The 14,211-nt window shown below is 56.2% G+C and overlaps 1 protein-coding gene across 6 annotated transcripts in view; it reads left to right on the top strand.

Annotated features, from left to right (window-relative positions):
• Positions 1-14,211, top strand: part of RALGDS (ral guanine nucleotide dissociation stimulator) — a 61,541-nt gene that overhangs the window by 34,998 nt on the left and 12,332 nt on the right. For 2 of the 6 annotated variants that reach the window (XM_056351713.1, XM_056351710.1), the window contains exon 1: positions 504-1,015. The exons of 2 other annotated variants lie outside the window; for them this stretch is intronic. In XM_056351713.1, coding sequence (XP_056207688.1) covers positions 833-1,015 — 183 coding nt within the window. In that variant the 5' untranslated portion in view covers positions 504-832. Of the gene's footprint in view, positions 1-502; positions 1,016-2,441; positions 2,577-14,211 lie in introns of those variants that run through there. 2 more of the 6 variants (XM_056351709.1, XM_056351714.1) reach the window with 2 other exon arrangements.

Raw genomic sequence — 14,211 nt, 5'->3', positions numbered from 1 at the left:
CCTCATCCCCCCGGGGATGCTGCCGGTACCGTCCAGCTGCGGGCAGCGGAGCTGGGCAGCGCTCCCGGCACAGCAGCACAGCTGGCGGGGGGCTGCGCTCCTGCCGTGTGAGAAAACTTTGTCTGTTGGGACACAAACACGCGCTGTTAATGCTCCAGCGCTTGGATTTAAGACTTTTCTTCGGGTGGTGGTGGGTGAACCCCAGTTCTGGGTGCTGCACGAACCCCTGGGGATACAAGTGTCCCTCTCCAGAGCCGCTGTCACCCCTACAGCTTTGCTCCCTCCCGCCCCGCCCCCCCCCCCCCCCCCCCGGTTAAAAGCCCACTGCTCGCATCCTCCCCCTCGGGGGGGTTCTCCTGGAGCATCGCCCCCCCCATCCCCATTCCCACCCCCATCCCCTCCAGGCTTCGCCCCTCCCGCAGCCCCCGCCCGCCGTTTCCGTGGGCTGCGCGGGTGCGGTGTCCCCCCCGCGGGGGCCGGGCCGTGCCGAGCCGTGCCGCCCCCGGGCGGGCGGAGGCAGCGGCAGGAATCCAGTGCCTGGTTTTGCAGCCCGGCCGGCTCCGTCCCGGCCCCGCCGTGACATCAGGCTGCTCGGCGGCGGCTGCGGGCTCCCGGCCGCCTGCCCCGCTCTGCGGGCGCTCCCGCCGCGCCTCCCGAGCCGCTCCGCTCCGCTCCGCTCCATCCCGCCGGCCGCCCCTCTGCCCGCCGGCTCCGCGTCTCCCCGCGGGCATCCCCTCCCCCCCACCCCCCCCGGCGGAGCCCCGTCCCCCCCCCGGGGGCGCTGGCGGGGCCGGCGGCGGAGCGCGGCGCCGGGGATGCGGCGGCGCTGCCCATGGTGAGCCGCCGGCGCGCCCCCCCGCACCATGCGGCCGCGCCCGCCCCCGAGAGGATGTTCGAGGGCTGCCGGCGGGCGCGGAGCCTCTGGGGCGGCGTGAGGCTGGAGGTGGCCGGCGAGAGCAGCCCCGTGGTGCTGCACAGCTTCACCCAGCTCGACCCCGACCTGCCGCCGCTGGAGGTGAGAGCGGGGGAAGGGGGGGCGGTTGGTGGTGGTACCGCTGCGGTGAGCTGGGGAGGGGGGGCGCGGAGGGGGCCCCGCCGCACACCCCGCTTTGCTTTGGGGTTGCCATCTCGCTGGTGGAGTGGCCAAAGCTGGCCCGCAGGCTGGTGAGGGGGTGGCTGCAGGCTGCCTGCTGTGTGTAACCCTGTTGCAATGTATGTAGTAAGTGGGGGCCCCTGCTCGGTTTGCCCCTCTCCCCGTGCCTGGCTGGCAGGGAGGCTGCCAGGCTCTCCGCTGGGAGAAGCCACAGAGACGCTTTCCCTCCAAACAACCGGGAAACGGGGCAGATTGCTGAAACCGGGGCTTTTAATATTTTATTTGAGACTCTTGCTGCTGGAGGTAGGAGTCTGCTGTGATCTGAGCTGCTCGTAAAGGCTTCAGGCTTGGCCAAACCGCAAAAGTGTCCTCTGGGAAGGCTACAGGCATCAGGAGGACTTTGCTGGAGGATGCAAAATATTTGTGCTGCTTTGGATTCGGCGCCTGGCGGTTCAGGGTCGGACCAGTTCCCTGGAGGTTTCAGCCCAAGTGGTTTGTTGATGGCAGTTGTGTGTGGAGGCACCCAAAATAATCTGACTCAGAGCTGTGCTTTTTTTCTTAGAATAAATGATCATCTTCGGTGTGCCAGGAATGTCATTGATTTGGGGCAAACGTGTTGGGAGAAGCTCAGCTGGAGGAAGGTTTTGGTGTTAGAGGTGGTGCTTGCATGTCAGCGCCCAAGAGCTGCGGGCTGGCCTACGGGCGTGCTGGTGGTGCAGGGGTTAATACCAGCAAGGGTCACCAAGCCTGGCTTTGCTGGGATTTAGAGCCAGCTCCAGATGTGCTTCTCTGTTCTGGATGCTTCCCTGGAGGAGGGGAATCGCCACTAAACCTTTTTGGGTTGCTGTGCAGATAGCTGCGGAGGGCAGCCAGCATTTCAGGGGTGCCGGCTCCTTCTCCCAGCACTAAACCATTTATCCCATGACCTGTGATGGCGAGTCTCAGCTAGCCAACGCTGGGATTATCGGCTCCGGCTGTATCTGTTCACCTCTGGCTTTGTGGCTGGGGCTCATCAGCTCTGCCGAGAGTTCATGGAAGCTCCATCCAGCTTATTTTCCCCCCTTCCCCCCCTCCCTGCTTCTCTCTCCTGGGGGTGGGTGTACTGACATCGCCCAGAGTACATGGAGAACATCATCTGGTTCGTGTTATGCCTGGCAGGAAGTCCAGCCTCTCCGGCCCGCAGCGCTCCGGGAGGCCGAGGGGCCGTGCTTTTGGCAGAGAGAGCAAAAGGAGTGGGAAAGGGGGAGGAAAAGAGGGGGCGATTGCAGCGTGCTGCTCCTCTCACCCCAGGGGGAGGCTGCCTGGCACATGCGAGCCCCCGTGCACCCCAAGCAGAGCAGGCTCTGGAGTGCTGGAGAGGGTTTGGCAGCATCTCTGGTGATGGGGGCTGCAAAGGAAAAGTCAGCAGGGCTGGGGGGCGCTCGGCATGGCCCCCGCTGTTCCTGAGCGAGCCCTCGCTCACCTGTGCGAGGTGGAGAGAGAGGTGAGTACCCACCAGATCCTCTGAGGTTGGTTTGCCCATATTTCCCCTCTGGGCTGTACGTGGCTCTGTGCTGCGTGAGGGTCAGAGCACAGTCCTGGAGCCAGCCCTGAACAACTGGCCAACAGATCCCTCCTTTCGCTCTAGCATCCATTTGCAAGTGGTGGCAAGAAAAGTTACATCCCAGAGTGGTGTATAGTGACCTGCTGTCTCCCGAGAAGCTTTGAGATGCTCAGGGAGCCACTAATCTCTACTATATTCTCATGTGTGGGCTTCCACGTTGCTCACTAATGCTGGCCGGCATCGCAGTGCACAACAGAGGGAAGGAAAATAAGAGTCTCAGTGTTGTGACAACTGTCCTGGCAGCAGCCTGGTGTGGTTATAATCCTCGGGTCGAGTTACTGTGCAAGATGCACTCTGGGAGAAGGCAGATTATTTGATTAAGGAACCCCCTGGAGACCATAGGTGTTTTGTGGAGCCCCGTTGATAGCGCTGCCATCAGTCCCTGATGGGAGCCCTGGGCTGACACCTCTGCCCAAGGGAGCTGCGCTTCCTGGGCTCGGCACGTCCCCTGTGCTGGGACAGAGCTGTTTTTGGAGGAGCTGTGCCAGTTTATGAGGCGGATAGTCTGGTCCCACAGGGAATAGAGGATCCCTGGAAAGCTGCTGGGCGAGTTGCGGAGAATGTGGATCTCATTTTCCACTCCTCAGCTGAGCCCCTGCGGATGTCAGCAGGGCAGCTCTTTGGATGTCTCCTGCAGCAACAGTATCGATCACCCAGGCATCACTCTGAGGTCCTACTCAAGGTCTCATGGCCACGTGTTACTGGGTGTTCTCACCGTGATTTTAACCACAGGGAATGGAAAATTTAGACTGTCTGAAGCAAGGGACTGGCAGAGCAGCTTTGCAGACCTTTTGCTCTGGCCTTTCCAGTTCCAGTCCATCCCAAATCAGCAATGAGTGCCCTTCCTATCCAGTGGCAGCCACAGAGTGAATTTGGTGGCCCTCCTCCTGGCCCTTGCTGGACAATCATGCCATAAGCACCCCTGCAGATGACACAGACTGAAACTTTCATGGGGCTGATGTTGCGAACCTCTAGACAAGTGGCTGAGCTGACGCATAGCAAAGCCACTTGTGTCCCTGTGAATCTGGCTCTGTTTGTTTTCTGCACGATCAGGAGATTTTCAGTTGCTAAACGCATCCTCAGAAACTTGAATTGCTCAGCCCAGATGCCTTGGAGGTCAGTGCTTGCTCTTTACAGCTGGGAGGGAGGCGAGGGAAGGGAACAGATATCTCTTAAAAGGTATTTTCTTTTAGCTTCCTATGGTGCCTTTGGAAGAAGATCCTTTTCTCCCAGCTTGTTCTCCTCCCCCAGGCACAACCTGATATGCCCCTTGCAATTTGCCAGATGAACATCATCTGTTGATACTTCTTGGATGGGGACCTACCTTCTGGCTCCCTTCCAGAAAGGTTTGGAGCCGGCGGTGAGGCCAGGAGTGGGTTCAGATGCTGATTGTTGGGGGCTGCTGCAGGGTGGGAACAGGTTGGGAGGGATTTTAATAATTATTATTGAATATGGTTAGAGAGAAGTTGGAGAGAGGCTTCTAAATGTGTTTGTATAAGAGTTGTGTTTCTTGGAGGCTGCCATGCCATGTTTCCACAGAGGTGGGATATCCTCCGGTACTGGGATCTCGCTGAGGTTTTCTGGATTTAGCACCGGACTGGCAGACCTGGGAACGGAACACTTTGTTGACCTACAGGCTGGATGGGGAACCCCTCCCTGGCCACCCCTGCAGCGGGGGAGGCAGGCGGTCCTGTGCTGCAGCTTGGGGTGCTTCAGGGCCCCCCAGATCGCACTGTTTGGGAGCTGGGGGCTGCCTGTGACCATCCCACCATTAGGGCCAGCGCACGGCTTGTTTTTAGGGCCACCTGAGTTGGTCCAGCCATAGGAAGGGCTTCACTGCTAGCAGCTCCTCCATCACCCTTTCAGCTTCTCTAATTGTCAGCCAAGAGACGTGTAATTGAAGGAGCTGAGAGCTTATTTAGGTCACTCTAGACCACATTTAAAGGCTGACTATCCCCTGCTTGTACTTTTTCTAACGCCCTTATCTCCAGAGCTGCCTAGTGACTGGCTTCCAAGCGGACGTATGCCTTTTCTTGAAATATATATTTGCGGCAGGCAGGGCTGCTTCAGTTCTCAAATATTTCTTCATCTCCCATGGACTCAGCAAGAGGGGGGAAAAAATGTCGTTGCTAAGGAGCGGGATTTGGATACAAAGCTGGCCGAGCTGCTGGCAGGGGGCCCGGGGGGCTCCAGCGCAGCTCGTGGTGGGTTGGAGTTTGTGCATTACTTTGGTGGGATGGCACCTGCAGGGTCTGGATGAGGGGAGTCAGGATTTGAAACATTACTTGGGCCTTGGGGAGAAAGAGTTGGGTTGTAGGACTCATACCCTCCATAGATTACTTTGTTCGGCCGGTGCTGTTAGTGTGCGTGGTGCTGGGTCAGACCCAACAGCAGCATCCACAACCTGTCCAAAATGCCTGGTGGGGCTCTGTGGGACCGTCATTCTGCAGCAAGGAGCATCCATCCGTAGGCTGGAAGGTGAGGCTGGCACGAGGGGTCTTTGGAGGAGGGACTCTGCGCCCAGGGAGACCTGTTAAGCATCACACTGAAACTGTATTGCAGCCTCTGGCTGGAGCATGCCTGCTTGGGAAGAAGGGCAGCAGGGGAAGGATGGAGTTGTTTGGCTACTTTTTGTCTTGTTCCTGTCCCCGTGTGGGTCATCCCAGCAGCCCCAGCCCTCCTGGCTCACGGAGCTCCAATGAAGATGCATTTGGACTTTGCTCCTGAGCTTTTAGGGAAAGGGAGCGCTGAGCTCCTGCGTGGAGTAATCCCGGCTGCTCCCTGGGGGCTTTGCCTTGCAAGTTGGCCATCGGCATGGAGACACCGGGAGGGAGTCGGAGCAGGGATGGAGGTGCAGGGAACCTACTCGCACGGGAGTAGCTTTGCTCAGTGTAATCTGGTGTTTGCAGAAGGGCTTTTGTGGATGGGCCTTTTGTTCTCTTAATACCTGGGAAGGGCTTTCCCAGAGGCGATGGGGAAAGTCCTTTCCTAAATCTCTGGGTGGGCCATGCCGTGGCGTGGGCTGCAGCGAGCAAACGCCCGTCTCCTTCCGTGCAGTGAATTGGGGACTCTGCAACACCCAAAACCTCCGTCCGTCTCCACCTGATTTTGATATGGTTTTATGACATTATGCAAATAATCTCTATAAAGTTTTTGGCTCTATTCTCGGGGCTGTGTTGGTGCAGGTTCTTACAGGGCAGTGCTTTTACATTAGATAACCGCCGAGAGTTTCTCTCCAACATACCTGAGGGTCACTAGTTATGTGACAGCTAAATGTCAGTGGAGATTAAGCACGTGTGGCCGGTTTCACTTGCATAGCTTGACAGCAGTGAGTTTGTTTTCATTACACAGTTGGTATTTCGATGAGCCCGGCTGTCAGAAGCACGCTGGGATGGGGAAGGGCATCTTCCCGCTCTGCATGTGGGGTGCTGGGTGCCCGTGCAGTGGGGGCTGGTGGGCACAGCTGCCTGGCCAGCCCCGGGCTCGGCGGAGGCGAGATGGAGATGGCTCTAGCTGCCAGGCACCAGCCGAGTCCTTGGAGCTGACAGGGGAGGAAAAAAGTTGTTTCAACTTGCAAACAGAGCATATTGGAGAGGAAACTCATCAGAGGCAACTTCATCTGGAATGCTGAGGCATTATTTTTAGAGTGGCTTTTCTTTCTGCTAACCACATGTTAACAAACAGCAGCTGGGCTGAGGGGCTGTGTGGAAACCTGCTTTTCAAAGGGCTCACTCCCCTTCTTACCAGGAACTTCTTTTCATGTGATGCAGCAAAACCACGCAGCCTTTCCCTGCACTTCGCAGTGGTTGGGTCTCCATGGAGACTCGCAAGCTGAGCCTGCCCCAGGCTCCCCGCTCCAGCCCTGTTTTCATCTGTGAAATGATGTGTTTGGTTTGGGTTCACCTCATAGGGTTGGAACCAACTTCAGGAAACCATCGTTTAGCCAGGCTGGGCAAAGCCAAGCATGTTGCCTGAGACTGGCAGGGTGAACACTCAGCTGTGGGAAGCAGGCGGGGATGCCGATGGGTGCACCATGGTGTGGTTGGGGTGTTCAGGACCTTGCCTGCCTGTTCAGGCAAAAACCTCAGGGATTTTGGTCAAAGACACTTGCCTGAAAGGCTCAGGACTGGTGAGGTCCAGTTCTGTGCATCGCAGCAGCAGCAGAGCTGGTGAGCTGGAGGGTGTGTGTTTTGGGGGTGAGCCGTGGCTGATGGTGTCACCCCCATTCCTCCCACACTGTGACCCCCACAATCACTGCAGACTTTTCAGAGCAAAGCAAATCCTCAGTTTTGTTTATCATGTTAAAGCAGCCCAGCTTTTCTCCAAACGTTGCTTTTTGTTTGCTTTTGATTTCTTTCTTTAATGGATATTTGGTCCTGGCTGCAGTTGTGCAGGTCAGGGCCCCTTGGCCAGATCCCTGTGCCGAGTGTTGCTGGTGAACATCACTGTGATTACTGGGTTTCTAGACAATGTGGTTTACTAGATCCAGTCCCGGTTGCGACAATGAGAGCTGGCATTAGGAGAGGCCAGGCTGGTCCCTCCCTCACAGCACGCTGGAGTGACTCAGAGAACAGTTATGGCTCATGCCAGTGTCATAACAGACACTTATTCCCAGAGGTGTTTCTTGAGGGGGAGGGTACCCCACAAACTCCATCTCTCCAAGTCCTCATTTCCATGGATTTTAGCGTGTTCCTCAGCAAAACTCAGCTCTGGGGAGGATAGGGCTGTTTGGGGCTCGACTTTGGTCCAGGCAGTGTCAAAGGAAAGGAGCCAGGGAAGGATGCCCCATGGTTGTTGTGCACATCAGCTTTTTGGGTATCTCAGGGTTTGTTCCCCGAACTCATTTTAAATGGGAGGGTGATCCACAGGGATGCTCACCCGTGGATGGCAATCCCAGGGGATGAACAGGGCAGGAACAGACGAGTCAGGGTAGGAGCGTGTCTGTGCTGGCTCACCAAAGTGCTGTGGCCAGGAGGAACAGGCTTGTGTGGTGCTTTACCTGCCACAAAGGAGCTTTAGCCACGTGAGGGAATGCTTGCCTGCAAATGCCCACGGTGACCCAGCACCGGGTTGAAATCCCCATGACTGGTGTCCCCGAGCAGGTGCAGGCGTGCTGCTGCAGATGCTGGTACACCTTCGTCATCAGCCATCGCTGGAGAAGGGCTGTGGCTTAAGTGGCAGGAGAAAACTTAGTTCCAAAAGTCTGTGCTGAATCAGGGCAGGTGGGGAAGTGGAGTGACCCTGTGTGACACTGCCCGCTGCCTCCCTGCCACCCCCCGGGTTTGGCTGGCGCCTGGCGGAGGGCTGGCTGCCGGCAGGTCCTGCTCTGGCATGGTCCACAGCAGCACCCCCATCTACGAGTGCAGAGCTGAGGGTCTGGGTAGGGAATTCATCCCACCACCCAGCTGCACACACACCCACGTTCCTCGTGCCGCAGCCGCTCTCCACCCCTTGCGTGCGCAGGATCTGGCCCCCCAGCACTCAGGGCAGGGCCTCGCTCCAAATCTCGCTGCTTGGGCTCCTGGCATGTGTGTTCAGGCACTTGACAACAGCTGGATTTTTTTTATTTATTATTTAATAATTTTTTTCCAGTTGTTTTCTCCCCAAAGGTGCCAATTAAACTTCAGCTCTCGGTTGCTTCAGCTGTGGAAATCGGAATTAGTTGGCTGAGCAGCCTGATCGCAGGCGCCCCAGGTGTCATCTTGTTGACTCCTGCCCCTCTGCCTGCTTATATAGCACCTAATGCCTCATTGACACCTATTTAAGTAATGCTGGGAAGGTGAGATTTTCTTGATTACAAAGCAAAAGTGCTTGCTCTTCTCCCTTCCAGCTTCCCACAGGCACCCCAGGGAGGGGGACAGGGAGCGGGGCACCATCCAAGAGGAGAATCTCTCCCAGCCTTTCCCTGGGACGAAGGGGATGACCTGGGACCTGCAGCTGGGCTGTGGTGGGACACACTGGGGCTGCGGGTGTCAGGAGGAGGCTGGGACGAGCCGGGCTCAGCCCGGATCTCGGCGCGGGGTGGCTGGGAACATGCCGGCAGCAAATGGAGGCATCCTACGTCATCCTGGCCGCAGTGGGAGTTGGGCGTGAGGGGCACGGCCGGAGAACAAAGCCTCGCATTTATTCCTCCGGTCCTTTCACCGGCAGCCCCTCATTGCCTCCCTGCGCTGGATTGTTCCTGCATTTTCTCTGCTTCAGCTGTTTACTGGGTCACCCTGATGCAGACACGCACACAAAGAGCAAGCCATGCGGCGAGGCTGTTCTGTGCCACCGGCACCGCGAGCCCCTCTCCGGCCCTGAGGAGCACAGTGGTGCCATTGAACCGGGCTGGGGGAGCGCCTGAGCCTGCCCTGCTCTGGGGTCGGGGTGGGCTGGGGGCATCTAGAGCCCCCCGGGCATCCTCCCCTGCACAGGCTGGGGCAGTGGGATTTTAGGGAGGGGGGGGTCCAAGAGGTCTAGGCTTGTCGGCTTTGCCCACGCTTCAGTCACACCAGCTTTAGCGGAGGGAATGTAAGTTGGCGTAAGGCAGTGTAAACACATGGGTGGACACATTTATTTCACGAGGGCTTATTTTGGTTCAGCTTATCTAAGCTAAAGATGTATCTGAGCTAAATCGAAATTAACCTCGTTCAAACTGAAGGGAGACGGCGCAGTTACCATAAGCCAGACCGCAGCCAGACAGGGCCGTGGCTTTTGGACAGCCTCCAACGTGTCCACCCCAATCTGTGCATCTTCAAAATCATGGAAAGATAGGACTTTGTTTTCTTTTTCCCTCTGCAAGCTCCAGCAGGTGAGTTACTGCACAGCCAGCCATTTACAGCTTATCCAGGCTGCTTGGGAACGGCGTGGGGCAAAACTCCCTGGGAGATGTTGGCGTGGGACTGGTGGGATGGTTTGGTGGCATGGGGGGTTGAAAGCCACCTCCTGGCTCTGGGCTGGTGTCCTGTGCCAGGCAGCTGCTGGAGCCACGAGTTGCTTTGCCCTTGCTGTGCATCCCGCATGCCTTGCTTGTGCCGCAGGTGTGCGCCCCAGTGTGTGCTTGGCTCATGTGGGTCATGTACGTGCCGGGGGTGAGGGGGAGGTTTGACAAACGGAGCCGGTTTTAGAGCAGCCGATACACCTTAAAATTGATTTTTTGGTTGTCTGGACTGGCACATGGGCTACGAGCTGAGAACAGGGAAATATTCGTTCAAGGCTTTGTGTCTCTGAGAATGTAAAGGCTTGACTTTCAGGAGGGATGGACTCACTGGCTCGCAGGTGCTGGTAGACGCGAGGGACCAGCATTACCAGCATTTGCAACAGCGAACAAGTCTGTGTGTTCTAGTTAACGATTGTGAAGACATACCTGACGTTTCAGGAGTGACTGTACCGATTGGTTTCAAGGTACGTCGGCTCCCACATGCCAACCTAATCAAACACCCGTGGCGGTTCTTGCTGCTGCAGAAATAATGTACTGGGAGCTCGAGGGGCCCGTTTCAGCAGTGGGATCGATGGAGTATCGTTAGGTCAGGTCGGCTTGAGCTGCAACCTCTTCGGGACATCCGTCCTGTTTTTCTTCGCATTTGAACAAGGCACTATAGAGCCGTCGTGTTGCGTGCGACTTCCAGGTGCTGTTGCACACACACACACAAATAATCAATTTTTGAACTTGTTTCTGCTATGGGTTTTGCAGATTTTTGTGTTCCGTCTTGGCGAAATACAGACCTTTGTTCTGAGCTGAAATGACTTTACTATGAGACAGTCTTTATTTAACCTTACAGAGCAATAGGTATTAATTTTTCATACACCGGTTTTCACCAGTCATGTCGTTCTGGTTTCACTTCCAGTAATTACCCCCTGGGCTGTAGGCGAGTTCATAGCGGAGCGGTTGCTGTGTAAGCCAAGGCCAGCTGCGTCCCTCCTATGCGAGCCTGACTCTGCGTAGGCGTTGGCGCTGAGCATGGATGCTGCCGAAACGCACGCCAAAGTGATCACGAACACAAAGCTAAGGACTGTGGAGCAAGAGCTAGAACTGCTGTGTCGGCGGGATCTTTTTTCCATCGACTTAGAGAGGAAGCAAAACCTGCTGCACTCAGTTTTCTTCTAACCTTCAGCAGCCTCTGAAGGGAGCCCGTCCCAGCACGTCCCCTGGTAGGGAACATGAGGGTGGTCCAGCTTTGGAAGTGTCTTCTCATGGGATGCAGATGTCTAGGTGGAGGTGCTGGTGGTCTTCTGTACTCCCAGGTGTAGGAAACACAGGGTTTGGAGTTTAACAGTCATCTGGCATCTCTGGCACTGCCAGCGGCAGATGGAGTTTACTTTTCTCTGGGGAGTCCCCTAGTAAGGCTGGTCCTGCAGCACCTGCATCAGGGGGCCTGATCCTGCCCCCTTGGAGTCTGGAGAGGACGGAGCGGATACACAAAGTCTTTGCAGATCTTTGACTCTTCATTTCCAGACCATAAAAAGAACGAAAAAGTCTCTACATGTGAGCAGGCTCTTAGTTTTCTTTAAAAGCAAAACAAAAGCAAATGGGGGAGGAATCCTGTGTATCTGCTCTGTCTCGTTTCTGGACCCAAGTGCTGAGCTCCTAATCCTCACTCCAGCCGCTGACTCACTGCATGCGAGTCACAAGATGCCTTTGTAACCGATCCACCAGCCGCTGCTTTCTCCTCTTCCTAAGCTGCCAGGGTGGAGAAGACTGCCTTGGATATTGCCGCTAACCCTGCTGGGTTACAGAGGCAGGATCAGACCTGCCGTCGATCTGGGGCAGCCCCAACCCCGAGGGGGGAGGTGTGAAATCCCCAGGAGAGGCAGATACGGGGTGATGTGCACCCTTCCTCTGCCCTATCCTGCTCCCTGGGAGCGTGTGGTGCTGGGTGATGCGTGGCTTCAGGGCTGTTCCCTGCGGGTGCTGAGCGCAGCTTTCTATGTGGAAACACCTGAAGCAGAGCTGGGGGTGTCAGGGAAGCCCAGCTGCGGAGACCAGCAGCTGACGGGGCAAGAACAGGCTCTCAGCTGTCGCCGCTGTTGTGGTGTCCTGGCAAAAACACCCCCTTTTCATCGTGGGTTGAAGTTTAGCTTCTGGCCCTTTTTCTAGTCTTTTCTTGTTTCTCCCTTTGTCGTTACGTTTTAATGGGCTGTTGGTGCTGGGTTGAGGCAGCACTGAGCAGGCAGAGAGCTGAAAGCCTGAAGGAATGGTGTCCATCTCCCTAATACCCCTACGTGGGGAGCAGTGCCCACGGCGGGGGGGCTGGAGCTCCATCAGCGGCAGCAGGAGCACAGAACCATTGTACCCCGGTGCCCCCACGGTCCTCGGTGGGGTGCTGTTTGGGAGCAAGGGTGCTCCTGCCCTCCATGGGGCTGCGGATCCAAAGCACGTGCTGTGGGTCACCGGGGTAGGCATTTCCCCGAAGTGGGGGGCGTTCGGCAGCTTCCGTGCCCGCTTTGGGTGGTCTCTGCAGCCTTCCTGAGCGCGGCTGGGGGAAGGAAACTGCTGGTGAGTGCAAGGAGTGGACGGGGTGATCCTGCCCTGCAGAGCTGGGAAAACATCCACCCTGGGGCTTTTTGCCTGGAAGTCCCCGTGAGGAAGGGTGTTCTGCTGCGTGCGCTTATTTTGGCTGTGTAGGACGGAGGGCACTTCTGCTTTTGCAGGTTTTATCTTTGGTTCACGGAACTGCAGTTGTTTTCCTTTCACTCGATGGGGGTGACTTTTTTCCTATTTCCTTTTACATAATGTCGTACGCTTCGGTTTACATAAGAGGCCCCAAAGTCACTGCCATTCGTTGCATGGGTTGGGAATTTGCTCCTGAGAGAGAAACGGAAGTTAACTTGGGGCTCGTGTCAGCCGTGGAGGGGACAGCCCTTGGTGGACCTGGTTTCGTTTCTGGAAGGGCCCGTTTCCCCTCTCGCCAGGGGGAAGGGATTCTTCCGAGAAGGGGCTGGGGGTTGTAAAGACCAGACCCCCACCTTCTGTTTCTGGCTTTGCCAGCTTTCGTCAAGCCCTTTCAAACCTGTGCAAATACAGAACTTCAATGAGAAACTCCTGGTGATGTCTCTGAGGCTCAACTCTGCCTTTTTTGCCTCGGTAGCCGACGAGGCTGTTAATTCCCAACAGGCGGAGGATCCCGGCTTCCCATGGGCAGGGTTACCGTCTGCTTCTCTCATGTGGCTGGTGGCAGTGGCCCTTGGAAATCATGGTGCAAAGATACTCCCAGCTGTGTTATACCTGCCTGTGGGACAAGCGTTTTGTAGAGCCCAGCTGGAAGGGAACAGAGTAACACAAGCATCTTGATCTTTAAACCAGCTGTTGTCCAGGGAGCATCAGTAAAAGCACTTTAAGCAGTTTTGCCTCTTCCACGTGTGCTGAAATTAATACCTTCTTCCAATAACAGTTCGTTATTTTGTGTTTTTGGAGCCAGTGCGCTAACCCAGGGCACGTGGGACCAGAGCTCTTAAGACCTGGTAATTGTTGGATAATTGCCTGTGTGTAACGTGCAGGGATGCTGTCACGCTCACACTTCAGCCTGTACTTTGCTTCTGTCTTACTAAAACCGCCTTGGTGACTGATCTCAAACACTTTCCCAAACGCAGATCCCTAGCCAATATTTTGCTTTGCTGTTTGGCTTTTGCGTTTTCCCTTCCCTTCAGCTGGAGAGCAGAGATGAGGGCAGATTCCCGGCTGCTCTCTGCCTGGCTCCTGCAAGGGTCCCTCGCAGCACAGCCCTTCCTCCAGGCTCGCAAACCTTGGCTACGTCTCAGAGCTCCTTATTAAACCTCCGTGTGAAGACGTGGGGTTCGACGCCACGCCGTGTACTAGAACATTCACCAGAGAGGAGCTGAGTTTATTGCACGGAGCAGGAATTCCTCCCTGGTGTAGTCACAGACGCTTTGAACTATCAGTGGGAGCTTGTTGCTCAGGCAGCCCCAGGCTATCTGCACTTGGAAGAGGCAGTCTCTAAAACCAGGCAAGCCATCTGGTGCAGACCTCCAGTTTCATATTGCAGGGGATGAACTCCTGCAGAGTTCACTTACGGCTCCTTTCGCAAAGCCTCTGCTCTGCAGAGCTGCGCGTCTGATACCCCGAAGTTAAACATATGGTTTTTCAAGGAAAACAAGGTGCCCCTCCATCGGGAGGCCTTTTTCCAGCTGTATGGAGAGGAGCAGGATCTGCACGCTGAGCTGGAGAGATCGTGGTCAAATGTTAATTTTCTGTGTCTTCCCTCTTTTGGTACACATCGTGAAATGCATTGGATCTCACTTTCTGGGGTACTGAGTCCCTTCTCTAAGAGTGATGGAAGGTGCCAGTGCTGTAACCATCAACATGCTCACAGTTAGTGCTTTCACAGATGGGCTTTTCTGAATCTGTTGCAGCTGTTTAAAGCGCTGCCTGGGCCCGTTGGATGCATCTCTTCTACCAACGCGATGCAGTGCGAGGCGGGGACTGCTCACCAGTGGCTCTGCCGTGGTGCGGTGCTGAGTTACTCAGGCTGAACCGCTGGTGGAGGAGGGTTTGTCTGTGGGTGCTGGGCTGCGG

Source organism: Falco biarmicus, chromosome 9 (assembly GCF_023638135.1).
Source record: "Falco biarmicus isolate bFalBia1 chromosome 9, bFalBia1.pri, whole genome shotgun sequence".
Lineage (NCBI taxonomy): Eukaryota > Metazoa > Chordata > Aves > Falconiformes > Falconidae > Falco > Falco biarmicus.
Note: the sequence above shows the minus strand (reverse complement) of the source record. Positions and strands in the feature narration are given on the sequence as shown.